General features: G+C 29.5%; 1 protein-coding gene across 2 annotated transcripts; it reads left to right on the plus strand.

Moving 5' to 3' along the window:
* Positions 1 to 11,187: 11,187 nt before the first annotated feature.
* On the plus strand, positions 11,188 to 15,288 carry LOC145000650 (uncharacterized). Of its 2 annotated transcripts, none has more exons than XM_078959912.1 (7): positions 11,188 to 11,618; positions 11,965 to 12,984; positions 13,335 to 13,425; positions 13,527 to 13,684; positions 14,125 to 14,176; positions 14,281 to 14,451; positions 14,559 to 15,288. In XM_078959912.1, exons 2-7 carry the CDS (start codon positions 11,992 to 11,994, stop codon positions 15,101 to 15,103), a joined length of 2,010 nt encoding a protein of 669 aa, XP_078816038.1. In that variant the 5' UTR covers positions 11,188 to 11,618; positions 11,965 to 11,991; the 3' UTR covers positions 15,104 to 15,288. The 2 variants fall into 2 exon arrangements, with proteins under 2 accessions (XP_078816038.1, XP_078816036.1); XM_078959910.1 differs by having other exon boundaries at positions 11,189 to 11,618; positions 11,959 to 12,984.
* Positions 15,289 to 16,538: the final 1,250 nt, after the last annotated feature.

Genomic DNA, 16,538 nt, shown 5'->3' on the forward strand with positions numbered 1-16,538 from the left:
AAAAAGATTAAAGATAATTAGTATTATATATCAAAGTAAATTATAATTTTATAAATACTAACCTTTAGTTGTTTTCTTTTCAAGTGTCTTCAAAACAGATTCATCTTGCTTCATCATTTTTTTTTTTGCTTTTTTTGAATCTCATCAGATTCCAAAGTTCTAAAAGGCGTGAGGCGTGGCGTGGCGGCAAGGCCAAGCCTCAAGCTTAACGAGTTATGGCGAGCCATGGCGTTTTTCAAGGCGTAATGTAAGGCGGCGATTTTGTATTAATTTATAATTATATTACCGCATAAATATAAATTTATATCAAATATCCCTAGTTTTTAGAAGTGTTATATCAACAACTAATAACAGAAAGTTAATAAAAAACACAATACTTGTATGTCTGATTAGAAAATGTATAAAAAAGAGCAAAAAAAACGTGTCTTAAACGAAAAAAACGCGCTCCATAACACGCCATAACGCGCTATGGAACGCCATATCACGCCTTGCCACATGCCACACCTAACAGCAATGTTATGAAGCTTTTCGTAACGGCGACGCCGCGCGTAATGCCATGGCGCGCCTTGGCGCCCGTCATGGCGCACCTTTTAAAACACTGTCAAATTCTAAACTTTTTATTTTTCAACATTTCCTTCAATAGTCTTTTCATCTTCATTTTTTCTTAACTTATTAACTATTTCCACCACGGTTCTCCTTGCTGTGTTTTTTGTATATTTTTTTGAATCTTCAACTACATAATGTGAAAATTTTAATATGAATGTAAAAAATATAAGTAGTATTAATACATGTCAAACAATATAAAATTGAACATGTGATGATCATATTGCAAAAACTTTTTAGAAATTCACATTGTCAATCTGTTAGCCTATGAGCTATATTCAAGATTCACATTGTGAATTTATACATTTAATATCAAAAGAGTTTGAGGTTCACCAAATGATGTACACATACACATGGTGAATTTTTACAATTACATTGAGCATAGTGAAATACAAACAAAAGTGTTGATCAACTTGCAAAAAAAATATGTTTTTAAGAGATTCACATTGTGAATCTGTTTGAATGTGACATACACATCCAAGATTCACATTGTGAATTTATACATTTAACAGCAAAAGTGTTTGAGTTTCACCAAATGATGTACACATACACATGGTGAATTTTTACAATTACATTGTGCATAGTCAAATACAAACAAAAGTGTTGATCAACTTGCAAAAGAAAAAACAAAAATTTTTTAACAGATTCACATTGTGAATCTGTGTGAATGTGAGATATGCATCCAAGATTCACATTGTGAATTTATGTATTTAACAGCAAAAGTGTTTGAGTTTCACTAAATGATATACCCATACACATGGTGAATTTTTACAATTACATTGTGTATAGTCAAATACAAACAAAAGTGTTGATCAACTTGCAAAAAAAAAAAAAAAAAAACATTTTTTAAGAGAATCACATTGTGAATATGTTTGAATATGACATACACATCCAAGATTCACATTGTGAATTTATGCATTTAACAGCAAAAGTTTTTGAGTTTCACCAAATGATGTACACATACACATGGTGAATTTTTACGATTACATTGTGCATAGTCAAATACAAACAAAAGTATTGATCAACTTGCAAAAGAAAAAAACAAACATTTCTTTAACAGATTCACATTGTGAATCTGTGTGAATGTGCGATACACATCCAAGATTCACATTGTGAATTTATGCATTTAACAGCAAAAGTGTTTGAGTTTCACCAAATGATGTACAAATACACATGGTGAATTTTTACAATTACAATGTGTATAGTCAAATACAAACAAAAGTGTTGATCAACTTGCAAAAGAAAAAACAAACATTTTTTTAACAGATTCACATTGTGAATCTGTGTGAATGTGAGATACGCATCCAAGATTCACATTGTGAATTTATGTATTTAACAGCAAAAGTGTTTGAGTTTCACCAAATGATGTACACATACACATAGTGAATTTTTACAATTACATTGTGTATACTCAAATACAAACAAAAGTGTTGATCAACTTGAAAAAAAAAAAAAACACCATTTTTTTAAGAGATTCACATTGTGAATCTGTTTGAATATGACGTACACATCCAAGATTCACATTGTGAATTTATGCATTTAACAGCAAAAGTATTTGAGTTTCACCAAATGATGTACACATACACATGGTGAATTTTTACAATTACATTGTGCAGAGTCAAATACAAACAAAAGTATTGATGAACTTGCAAAAGAAAAAACAAACATTTTTTTAACAGATTCACATTGTGAATCCGTGTGAATGTGAGATACATATCCAATATTCACATTATGAATTTATGCATTTAACAGCAAAAGTGTTTGAGTTTCACCAAATGATGTACAAATACACATGGTGAATTTTTACAATTACATTGTGCATAGTCAAATACAAACAAAAGTGTTGATCAACTTGCAAAAGAAAAAACAAACATTTTTTTAACAGATTCACTGTGAGATACACATCCAAGATTCACATTATGAATTTATGCATTTAACAGCAAAAGTGTTTGAGTTTCACCAAATGATGTACACATACACATAGTGAATTTTTACAATTACATTGTGTATAGTCAAATACAAACAAAAGTGTTGATCAACTTGCAAAAGAAAATATGTTTTTAAGAGATTCACATTGTGAATCTGTTTGAATGTGACATACACATCCAAGATTCACATTGTGAATTTATGCATTTAACAGCAGTTTCACCAAATGATGTACACATACACATGGTGAATTTTTATAATTACATTGTGCATAGTCAAATACAAATAAAAGTGTTGATCAACTTGCAAAAAAAATGTTTTTAAGAGATTCACATTGTGAATATGTTTGAATGTGACATACACATCCAAGATTCACATTGTGAATTAGTTTTTTTTTAATAAGTGTATATTATATGATTAGATAATTAGTTATTTTAATTTGAATGCAAATGTTCTAACTTTTTTTTTATCTTGAATATCTTTAATTTTTTCACTTGTAGTTGAAGGTAGAACATCTTTTAGACTTCTTGTCAATTTCATTCTTTTCTTATTATCCTTTTTTTTCATTGATATTTTCTTCATTTCCTGTTTTTGATTAACAAATTAATTCAAACATCAATTTCATGGTATGAAAGTTATAATTTATTCACATTGTGAATTTAGTTTGAATCAAAACATTACCAATGCAACTCTTTATAAATTTACAATGAGAAGCAGAATAAGAGATACAATATGAATTAAACATAAATACACAATATGAATTTCACAAGATGAAAAAAATCAAATGTAATTGACAAATCACCCTGTGAATTCACAATTTGAATAAATGATATGTTAAATTGATATTTAATCATGATTCACTTTGTGAATTGTGAAATAATATAATACTCAGAAACATTGAATCCTTTCAAAATAATCAAATGTAAATCACAAAGCACACTGTGAATTCAAAATGCGAAATTAGTTTTTTCAATTTAATGAATAAATTCAGAAACCACTTAGATTCACAAAGTTTTTAGGAAATTACGGTTTGTAATTTAGATATTCATGATTTCTGTATCGATTTGAAGAAATTTATATCATTAGGTTTTTGGTAATTATACGAATTCTCAAAAGTTCATGAAATTAGGGTTTCGATTTACTTAATAAACTCATATTCGAGTTAGATTCACAAAGTTTTAGGAAATTTTAATTTGTAATACATATATTCATTAGGTTTTCGTTATGTATACAAATTATTAAAAGTTCATCATCCGACGAGGTTTCAAATCAGTCTAAAACGATTTTGTTAATAAAATAGTGTATTAACAAATTCATCGAATACATAATGTAACAGATAGTTTAGATTTGTCGTTTTGAAATTTATCAATTGAAAAAGTATAATGTTGAAAATTGATTAAATGAGATAATCGAAAGTGAATAGCAGTCAAATATACCTTCTAGATTCATTTTGACGAACTTTTCGGGAAGATTCACTATGGATATTGACTGAATCGTTGCCGGAGATTCGTTTGAAATCGATGTCGTCGGTGGAGTAAAAGATCGCTTTCAATGAGAGGGTAAAATCGATTTCACTGAATTGAAACTGATGAACTAATGACGTTAATTAACAGTGAGAGTTAAAAAGTTTTAGTTTGAGGACAATGCCCCTATAAGTTACGTGTTTAGTTATAATCAGCTGAACAATATTGTTTTTTCATACTTTTACATCTTAAATCCAATGGTTGTTAATATTTTGATCCAACCATCTTAATAGGTTCTTTGGTTCCTCCACCCATATTGGTTCGTTATTGAACCCGTCCCTATATATATATATATATATATATATATATATATATATATATATATATATATATATATATATATATATATATATATATATATATATATATATATATATATATATATATATATATGTTGCGAAAGCGTTGAACACAATGATTTAGAAGGTTAAACTATTACTGTTAGGTAGGTCGAAATTAGCTAGTAAACACATTACGATATCTAATCTTTAACTGCTCCCGCATAAAATAACTTAAACAATTACATGCATTCATTATGTTAATAATACCATGAAATATTTGAAAATTTTAATTAGGCTTGCACCTTACTCCGTATTTATTTATCTATAATTTATGATTCATATATAATAGAAGTATAGAACATATGTATATTGAATTGGTTTATAATATATAAAATGGTTTCACTATAAAACCAAAACCAAACTACTATTTATCAGTTATAAAAATATAAAAACTAAACCATTGATTTTCAAAATTATTTGGTTATTAAGATTCAGCTGTATCATTTAATTTGTTTTTTTTTTTTTTTTGGTTATTAAGCTCGACTCTAAAATGCATGACTATGACCGAACCCAAAATACCAAAGATTTTGTCTGTCTAAAAAATAAACCGATCGATTAACCCAAAAATCGATAAGATCATTATTTTTGTTTTTATGTTAGGTTTTCAGATTTGGTAAATCTTAAACGCCCCAACTTATATCCGCTTAAATGGCATATTTTGTATAAATTTATATAAAAATCATATTAAACATTCGAGATAATATTATGTATAAGAAATCAGAATACACATAAAGTGCATCCATAGATTGTAGTAACTTTTGAAAAAGTATATTATAAGTTGCATGTGTCAACCGTGAAGAATAGTAAATAACGTTGAAATTTGACTAACGCGTTTGCGGTGGTTGGAGGAAAGGCTTTACCTCAAGGCCGGCGGCAAGACAACTAACACCGTATATTGCGGGAGACCTACAAGTACACAGACAAAACCCACTTTTGTTGGTTGTAACAAATTTAGAATAAAAGTATTAAAAATCATAGTCTATATATATATATATATATATATATATATATATATATATATATATATATATATATATATATATATATATATATATATATATATATATATATATATATATATATATATATATATATAAACTTAAATTAATGCATTAAGTTTGGGTGGCAATATTTAAAAGATGGAATATTTTATATTAACCATTTGATTGATGAAGTTTTATTCATACTTTATTAATATAGTTTCATTAATTCATATAATAGTAATTATTTACTACAAAGTACATGTAATTTAAGAAAAGAACTATATTGTTATAGAAAATTTGATAAGGCCTTTGAAATGATTTTTTTTTTAATATTCAATATATCTTTAATATGGATTTATAATTGTTACTAAAAAGTTTTTGATAAGGCCTTTGAAATGATTTTTTTTTAATATTCAATATATCTTTAATATGGATTTATAATTGTTACTAAAAAGTTTTTACATTTAATTTGTTCTATATCAGTCTTATCGTAGTAATTAAAAATCGAAGCTTTTAAACGTAAATAAATATATATATATATATATGGCAAATCTAACCTACTCTTAAACTACACCGTAAATCCACCTATGTCCACGACGGGACTTGAACCCTCAACCTCAAAGAGGGAGGGCAACACCGGATACCACTGGGCTACAAGCCCTTTGGTTGGATCTATTTTCTTAATTAGATCAAATTAAATATTAAAATCAAGACATGAGATCAAGATAAAATATTAATGAATTTCATATGTTATTATTTTATATAAATACGAAGATAAATAAGAACAAATGATACGAATATATTTAATTTATATTTAAAGAATGCTCACTAACTTACGTGGAACATTATGTCAATTTTCTATACCATCCTAGTATCGATATGTTTGATTTCCTCGTTCCATTTTTTAGATAGTCGCTGAAAACTAAAAGTCGGAAAATTATTGTCTTGGGCACTACACGCCTAGGCCCATGGGTTGAATGATTTTTTAGAGTGTGGGGGCTAGGGATGAATATGGACGGGTACTCACCCTAATTATTTTAAATTGTAACTGACGGTTCCTAAAATGTTGAAATCATAACCAAAATTGGCGGATAGCGGTTCCAATACTAGATACCCAATTCGTTAAATTTGTTGAATTTTTAAAACTTGCAAACGTGTATCTACTGAAAACTTATAAGAAGTTATGGATAACTTCAATATGTAATTCGCTCGTATTAAAAATAAGGATTAAAAGTATTAGTAGCTTGAATAACATGACAAAAAAAATGTGTGCATGTTTCTCAAGACCTTTAAATATTCAAAACAAATTACTCAAAATTCTAGAATTTTAAATGGTGTTATTCAAGATATTGTGTAATACATGTGATATATATATATATATATATCGGTTCAGGTGGGTACCCAATGGGTAGCGATTTCTTAAAAATATATGGAATTGGACCCACTTAAAGCGGTTCCGATGTGGTTTCAATTCCAAAAGCAGGTACTCAGTTTCGTTGCTCATCCCTATATTTAAACACACTTAAGCCTCTAGGTTGGATCAATTGCAACCTTCGTCACACCTAGAAACCCTATCAACTCTACTTATATTTTGAGTTTAGTTTCACCTTGAGAGCTTATCTTTCTTTGATTTGTGCATGAAGCTTAAAAATCAAGATTTCCTTTAGAGCATTGAAGTGAAGAGGAAGTGTAGATCCAACAAGTTTGCACATTTCTTGGACCTTTGTGAGTATAAAGCTTTAACCTTTCCTTTTTGTTTTCTATATTTTGCTTATTGTCTATTTCTTGGACTACATCACATTTTAAACACTTATGGTTGTTATATAGACCATTTGGACTTAGAAATTTGGTATCTTGTGCATGTTCTCTAAGTTATGCAACTTGTTTTGGCATTTTTGGTCTTTTTGTTGTTTAGAGTTTAGATCTTGTTGGATTAGAGTGTCTTAATCAATAAATTTAGAAACGTTATCCGTTAATACACCGTAAAGGACCATGTCTGAAAGTTTGGGAGATCAACGTAATGTAATAAGTCATGTTGCCTTAAGAATAGGGCTCGAAAGAGTCGTAGCTTTCTGATTTATCTGTATCTCATCAATTTATGCTAGGAAACCCGACTACTTCTTTCATTTAGTGGGTTTAGGGGGTCCTTATGAGGCACGGGGCTCCTGTTTAACCAGGTTGTTGACTTTTTGACTAAGTTTGACCATGGGTCAAACTTTAAGTTTTTAGGTCATAAGCTGATATTTGACATTTTATTTAATGTTTAGGTGGTTCGTAGTACCAGCCTTTACGTTTCCTGCAAGCCTTGGTGTTTATCTTCTTTGTCTGTAATGTGAGTTTTCTCATTATACTATTTAGGACACTAAGTGTCACTAAACTGCTATTGTCTTTGTGACTTTTGCATGATTGTTTATGTTAGGTGAGGCATGTTTATATGTTGTTGGGTGAGAGTCGTGAGCGAGGCTTGTTTATATGAATGTTTGGATGAGGCCTATTATGGTATATGATATCTAGGGTAACTCGTTAAGCTTTGTGTTTATTGATTAAATTTTTTAATGATTCAGGTACTTTTGGTAGCAAAAGAAAGAGTCTGATCAGATTTCATTGTATCCATTGGAGATTCTGTACTATCTATTTTATGATTTCACTATGATAATTTATTGAAACCTCAAACTCATGTTCTAAATATTTTTGGTTTGAAATGATATCGTATGGTATTTACTTTATTTAAAAAATGAAAATTTTATTCTATATTTTGACTAACAAGAAACTTAATTTTTAAGTTCAATGATAAAATTAGTGCAACAAGTTTATGTGACAAATTGAAAATTATATAAAACTTAGTTGTTATATAATTATAGCAAAATTAAATATTTTCTTATATTTTATATCTATCCATCTTCATACTCAAATAAAGTAACGATATGTAGAATTTACTAACACTTTTTTCCTTTCATTTTGACACTTATATTGATTTAAGAAGTAGGGAATTATATAAAAACAAAAAAGTAAAAATAAAAATAAAAGAATACTTGATTTCTCATAATTATATTAGCCCTTTTTAAAAGTTCTAACTTTTTTCATCGATATAATCATGTAGACCACATTTTTAGCCCATTGTATAATTTGTTACATGAAAATAATATAATTTGGTATAAATAGTGATCAAACTTTTGAATAATCGGGATTAGTGACTGGAGCAGAAATTCAAATGTTGAAAAGTTATTTGATAAATAACTTTAAATGAAAAACGGGGGTAAATTAGCATCTCTCTGTCTTCTTTGTAAGATTTTAAATCTGTCGTTGTATGCGTCTTTTTGTCTTTGTATTCTAGCACATTGCTAGTAGGCCTTTTTTTCTTCTCAAAATAAATAAATTGGAGGGTCCTACAAGAGTTTTAAGTGTTTGTACAATTATGGACAACTATGTTTATGTCTATGTTAAAAAGATAAAAGGAATGCATTTTGTTGGCTTGTACAATTGAAAGTCTAAATATCTAAAAGGGAAAAAATCAATTTATTCTCTAGTAGATTTATTAAACATATAAAATGTTAAAAAGGTTAGCCACTTACTAGATTTAAAGAAAAGGGGAAAAAATACTTTTTAAAATATATAACTCATCTATAAGTCAAGAGAGTGGTCGAATTTGATTTCTTGTATCATATGCGATCAAAGGAATAAAGAAGGAAACAAATTTTGTATAAGTATGTTTATGTGTTTGTTAAAAAGATAAAATAGATACACAGAGCCATCAAGGGTATAAGAGATTGTAACATCCGAATTTGAAATTAGGATTAAGTCAGTTCTTACGGCAACAAGTTTACGTGACTTGCTTTCTAATGACTTTGTAATGGGTGAAGTTGATAATACAAAATTATAAATAAGTAAAAAAAATATTGGTAATGATATTTGCGAAGTTCAAATATATGTTTGATAATATTATTTTTGGTTTTATAAATAAAAATATAAAATGAATTTGTTTCAAATATTCGTAACGAGTTTGAAATAAATAAGATGCGGGTTAAACTACGCTTTTCTACTTGCCAATTAAACAAGTTGAAAATCACACTTTTGTTCCTCAAAGAAAATATACAAAATAAAAGTTAAATCTGTGGATGCACCTATAATAAGCATGATTGTTAACCTATGGATACACGTATGACTATAAATTTAGGGGAAAATAACTTAAATAGATAACGCAAATTCAAAAATACGTAAAAAAGACAATTGTTTTTTATTACATAAAATACTATAAATTTACTTTTTTTATACAGAATACCAATGAAGTATATATGTGCTCAAATAAAACTTTATGATAATCTGTTATCTTAGTTAAACGGAAAAATGACTTAAAAATGTAACGAAGTTTCTAAAATGTTCAAAAAATATCATTGTTTTTTTAGTACAAAAAAATACTATTAAAGTATACAATTTGTACACAGAATACTAACAGAGTACACATTTTAATATAAAAAATATCATTGAAGTTTCCGAAATGTTCAAAAAAATATAATTGTTGTTTTTTCAAAGCACCTATTGTTAACTTTGTTGTTTCCAGATTATGTAAAACATGATCATTGAATATTATTCACTACCGTACTAGTCCACACCAATTATGTATTCTCTTTCATTCCCTCACTCTATTAATTTGTATCTAAATACAATTATTAAAAAAACATAACTAAGAATTCATCAATAAGGATGCAGACCTTTTAAGCACTCGAACACATATGCTTCTGTAACATCTAGAAAATCGGAGTAAATTTAAATTTTGAAAAACATCCCATTAACCATTAATGTTATAAAACAATTGTTTCAAAAGTGTTATTGAATAATCAGAGTGTACCCAAAATCCGAAATCATTAAACCAGAAGGATATGCATGCATTTGCTTTCCTGATCATCTAAAGTACCTGAAAAATAAAACTGAAACTGCAAGCCTGAAGCTTAATGAGTTTTCTCAAAGTACCACTATATATATATATATATATATATATATATATATATATATATATATATATATATATATATATATATATATATATATATATATAGAAGTAAGTTCATGCGAAAATATAAATATCCTGCGAAAACGCGAAAACAGCTTTTATCTTATGAAAATTAGATACATGTACTATAAAAAAATAATTTTATTAGCAATAAATTAAAGATAGTAAGTTTACATTAGATGGTGTTATGATAATATAGATTTAAAGACGGTTTTTATAATTATATTTTTTTCACGTCCTTAATCATTTTTAAATTCATGTTTTCATAATAAAAATGTTAAAAATCATACTTTGCTAATATGAAATAGTCTATCATCTATCATCGATTATCATCATATATTTCAAAGTTTGGATGAATTATTTTCCAAAATATAATGTTGAGGTGACATAATATCATATGGTTTTCTTGTTTTCGCGTTTTCGCAAATTATTTGCATTTTCGCATGAACCCTCCCCTATATATATATATATATATATATATATATATATATATATATATATATATATATATATATATATATATATATATATATATATATATATATATATATAATGGATTAAATGTGTATAAAAATATTAAAAAACTAAATATGTTCTATTATTTTTTTTATTAATTTTATTTTTGGCTTATCTCCACTAATTGGTTGAAGAATAAATATATTATACATAAAGTGAAGGAATAATTTGAACCAAAAAAAACATATTTAATTATGAGCAATAATTTGCCTGTCATCATCCAAATACCGTACAATTATCTTCGAAAAAAAAATCCAATTTCTAAAAATTTTCACAGCAAAGTTGAGGAAGTGTGGCGTACACATCGATAGCAATTACTTGAATCGTCACCACCGCTGGTTGAACCGTCGCATCGGAGTTGGGTCCCGCCGTATATTCTTCACTCTCCACCTTCTTCTGCGCCGATGGTGGTTGCAAACATCCAAATCACAATAAAAATAAAAGTGCGAACGCCACGACAATTCTGGATAAAACGAACCCATACCCGGATTTCAGTTTCGGGTCCACCCGTTTCTTGAAGGCTCTTTCTTCTGTAGCCTGTAGTCCCCTTGTTTTGAACGTTTTCCATTAAGTCAAACATCGTCGCTTTCAAAATATTTATATAATTCCTCCAATTGCGTGCATATAAGAGAAAGCTGTTTGTAGAACTAGAGCTTTGCACCAGTTTTCAAATTTGGTATCCCTTTGACAGTTGACTCAACATTTAATGAGTACCCAGGTGAGAATTTTCCATTTTCCACTTTCTTATTTCATTCAAGTTTGTATTTCATGTTTCTGTCAGAAATTATCGGTTATTGTATTGATTGATTGTGGGAAATTGTTCAATTTTGCTATACTCTGTTAAGAAATCAAAATAACTCCTTTGCTTGATCGCAATCAATCATTCAATCGCAGATTTTGATCATTAGTTTAACAAAACTCGTTCTATATCCACTTCAGTTGTTTGCTGAGTAGTTCATTGAGGCTTGGGATGTTCAATATTTGGAAAGAAATCAATAATCTTGATGTAGGGTTCTTAAGTATCTGTTTTAATTTGTGTGTTTTCATTTTTATTTAAGGGTTAGGCTTCAAGAAGGTGAAATTTTGCGAAAATGAAAATGAGTTGTTGTAGTGAGATTGAAGACGACTTTTTCGATGCACGCGAGGTGTTTGTTTCAATGTCTGACTCAGATTCCGAACGCTACTCCGACGATTGTTCTACTTCCGGGTATAAATACGATTCATGGATTGGTAATCTTGATAGCGTCAACGAACGTCGCAATAAGTTCATAAAATCCATCGGTCTGAGTTCTAAATGGCTCGTAAGAGATGAAGAATCCGACGAGATTTCCGATGAGAAAACAGAAAACCCCAAACCCGCCGCCGCCCAACAAATTCCAGACCTTGAAGACGCGTTTCTGATCCGACAGCCTTCTTTATCCATTTGGTCAAATCCCACCATCGAATTACCAAAACCTGATTTAGTAATCGAGAATTTTCAAGAAGAATCATCAATGAATCAATCATTCGACTTCGGTTTATCTTCAGCTTCTCAAAAAGAAACCCTAAACAGTAGTTTATTAGACAGACGAAAGAAACTAAAGAAAGGTTGGCTTCATAAACTAAACATCATCTCTCGACTCACGGATCATGAATCAGAATCAACGGTCTCAAATGGTGCCACGTGTACTCTTTCAGTTCCTGTTCACACAAACAAAAAGAAATCAAAAGAATTATCATCACTTTACGCCACCCAAGATTTCGAAGCACATAAAGGCTCGATTTCGGTTCTTAAATTCAGTCTCGATGGTAGATATTTAGCGAGTGCTGGTGATGATGGAATCGTGAAAATTTGGGAGATTTCTGAACATGACGATCCAAGAAAATATGAAATTAAAGGGAATGACACGTCATCATTATACTTTTCAAGTAATCATTTATCTGAATTGGCGCCAATTAAAGAGAAAAATAGGAAGATTAGGAAATCATCGGATTTGGCTTGTGTCATTATACCACCTAAAGTGTTTCGGATCTCGGAGAAACCCGTGCATGAGTTTCATGGTCATGATGGTGAAATCTTGTCCCTCTCGTGGTCGAAAAATGGGGTTAGTATAACAACTATTCTGCGTCGTTTCATTGTACTCTGAAAAATCTACTGAATACTGAATATACAAATGGAAATCATTTTTCACATTATAATCAGGTAGATTTTTCAAGGTATAACAATGTACTTTTATTTATTTATTTATTACAATATTTTGCTTTGGTTTCGTTGTATTCTGAAAAATCTATCTGAATATACAAATGAAAATTATTTTGAATGGTATATTCAGATTGATTTTTCAAGGTACTGAGTCCAAATAAGAAAAAAGAATAAAAGTACAATACTACATTTTTTTTATCAACATCTTGTATTTGCATAATCCTAATACTTTAATCTTTTAACATTTTATAGTGTCTTTTATCATCATCTGTGGATAAAACAGTGCGTATGTGGAAAATCGGATACGATCGTTGCCTCAAAGTTTTCACTCATAACAACTACGGTAACTTTCCCTCAAAATTCGGATATTTTTTTTTTCCATTTTAACAATTATTTTACTTATACTTATTATTTATTCGTACTTATTATTTATTTCGAATGCAGTGACATGTGTAGAATTTAACCCTGTGGATGAAAACTATGTGATTACTGGATCCATAGATGGAAAAATACGAATTTGGGAGGCTCGGAGAAGCCAAGTCATCGATTGGATTGAAATTCGAGATCTCGTGACTGCTATTTGTTATTATGCCAATGGAAAGGTTCGTTTTAGCTTTTAATATTTGGACAAAACATTTACATTTTCAGTATTTTAGATGAAAATCTATTACAAATTCATTTTTATCAAATAAAAAAAACATTGATAATCTGAATTATTTTCATTTAAGCTATTATTCACCTACTAAAATCGGTTACAAAGTTTTACAATGTTTTCTTACCAACATAAGTGATAAGATTGTCCTGTCTGTAAGCATTTGTAACATGTTAAATGATATTAATATGTGAACAAAGGCTAAAACGAAAAGTTTAAATAAGTTTGAATTTTTAGTAGTTTTTCTTGAGAAACAAAATTTATAATGTTTTTTCAACTAAAACGTGAAAAATGTGAATAAGTTTTTCTTATATTCGACATTTTATGTATAGAAAACGAGAAAAAAAAAAAACATTTTAACTAATTGCGATCTTGTTTTGTTAAACGCAGGGATGCATTGTGGGAACATTAGATGGAAATTGTAGTTTTTACGATATCATAGGTACGTAACATAGTGTCCAAAAAAAAAAAAAAAACGAAAAATCAGTTATATAGCACATAGTGTTCTTTGATCCTTAAATTTGATGATTGAATCTGTTCTTTCAGATAAACGATTGCATCTGGATGCTCAAATTTGCGTAATGAGTAAAAAGAAATGGCCGAGACGAATAACCGGATTCCAATTTTGCCCCACCGACGCCAGAAAAGTTATAGTTTCATCGGCGGATTCACAAATTAGGGTTCTTTGTGGAATCAACGTCGTCGGAAAATTCAAAGGTAAATACTAAATACTAAATACCAAATACATAACTACATTTACATTCCGATCTGTTTTCGAGGGCTATTTGAATTTGTTTTACTTACTGAAACGTATAATCACGCAGGAAATCGGAGTTCCGGAAGCCAAAAGTCGGCATCTTTCACGGTGGACGGAAAACACATCGTTTCAGCCGGAGACGACTCCAACATTTACATCTGGAACCACGTCAGCTCCGATAAGCTCGACGCAAAACCCAAAAGCAACGTATCGTTCGAAACTTTCTTCTCCCAGGACGCCTCGGTGGCCATACCGTGGTGTGGGATTAAAACCATAGCAGCGGCGTTTCCGTCACCGAGATTAACCAACACCGCCGACGTTCCTCCGAGAAGCAGGATAGATTCACCGAGAATCCCGTCGTCGGGTATAAACCGGAGTCATTTCTTGGACTCGTTGTTGAAGACTCCGGCGACGTGGCCGGCGGAAGCGCTGCCGCATCAGACTCAAGTTTGCGTGTCGCCGTCGATGCGGAAGTCGGAGTACAGGTTTCTGAGAAGCGCGTACCGGAATACTTTTGTGGCGCCGCATACGTGGGGTTTGGTGATTGTGGCGGCGGGTTTGGATGGCCGGATTCGGACTTATGTCAATTACGGGTTACCGGTTCGGGTTTAAATATTGGAAATATGTGTGTAAAAAAAAATATTGGTATATTAGTTATATAGTACATATAAATATATATAATACAATTATACATATACAAAATTGTGAATTTTTTCTACTTTCTTGTACTGGTAGACATAAAACTCAATTTCAAGACTAATATGTTTTGAGTGATATATTTTGATTGTGAAATAAAATCACACAACAAAACAATATTCGAAGAGAAATTTTTTTTGTAGTCTTGGTCATAAATTCATTGTTTCATAACCCTAAATATTGTTGATCTTGGAATTTGGGGTTGTGATTGCTAAACTAGTCTATATATTTCATGTTAGCAATTACAACTTTGTTTGTTTTCTTGGTTTGTAAATATCAACATTGTATATAAGATGATTGATCACTGATTAAATCAACGTGTTTAATTTGTTGTTTAAGATCGTTGGATGAAGAATATACATATGTTGCTTAAATACTAAATCAACATGTTGACCTACGTTGGTTGCTTAAATACTAAATCAATATGTAGACATAAGTTATTGTTGAATAATCATTGTCTATAATTTCTTCTTCTATGACCATGTTGGAAAACTAACGATATTGGGTGTGACATCCCATAAATTGGTCTGATTTGAAATAGTATCATGCTTTGAAAGAAATATAATCCTTAATAGAGTTGTGGTGGATAATCCCTAAAAATTTTAAAACATTTTAATTGAAAATGTTATAAAACAAGGGGTATCCTCTAGCATCATACATATTAGTAAAGTATAAATAAACTAAGTGGGTGTTTGTGTTATTTCAAGGCCAGTTAACTATTAAACTAGTTTTGTCAAATAAATGTCTGGACTCTGGACCAATGGGCCGTTAACAAATATTATTATTTCCATCACAAGTCTGAATAATATTTCTTGTTGATTTAGGATCATATCTTTGGACTTAAACTTTGCTTGATTTCAAAGAGAAAATGACCTTACCGTCCCACTAAGTATTTTAATTTTATCCTTGCAGTCTTAAAAATTATTTTCTTGTTTTTTAAAGTAACAAAGGTGATGTCGATCTGTTTTTTATTCACTGCAATTTAATAGATCAGTTAATTCAATTTACATCATCTTCTTTCTTACTACACCTTCAACTCAAAAAAAAAAAAAACAACATACATACATCCTTATAAACCTGCAACTCAAAAATAAAGAAAAACTCACATATATTTCATTATAAACCTGCAAAATAAAGAAAAAACTTATATATAAACCTGCATAATAAAACTTGGGTCTCTCATTTCAGGAAATAAAACTCCATTTTAATTCATTCTACATTATCTTCTTTCTTACTACACTTTGCAACTCAAAAATAAAGAAAAAAACCCACATATATTTCCTTATAAACCTCCAACTCAAAAATAAAGAAAAACTCACATATATTTCCTTATAAACCTGCAAAATAAAGA

Source organism: Lactuca saligna, chromosome 6 (assembly GCF_052625555.1).
Source record: "Lactuca saligna cultivar CGN05327 chromosome 6, ASM5262555v1, whole genome shotgun sequence".
NCBI classification, from domain to species: domain Eukaryota; kingdom Viridiplantae; phylum Streptophyta; class Magnoliopsida; order Asterales; family Asteraceae; genus Lactuca; species Lactuca saligna.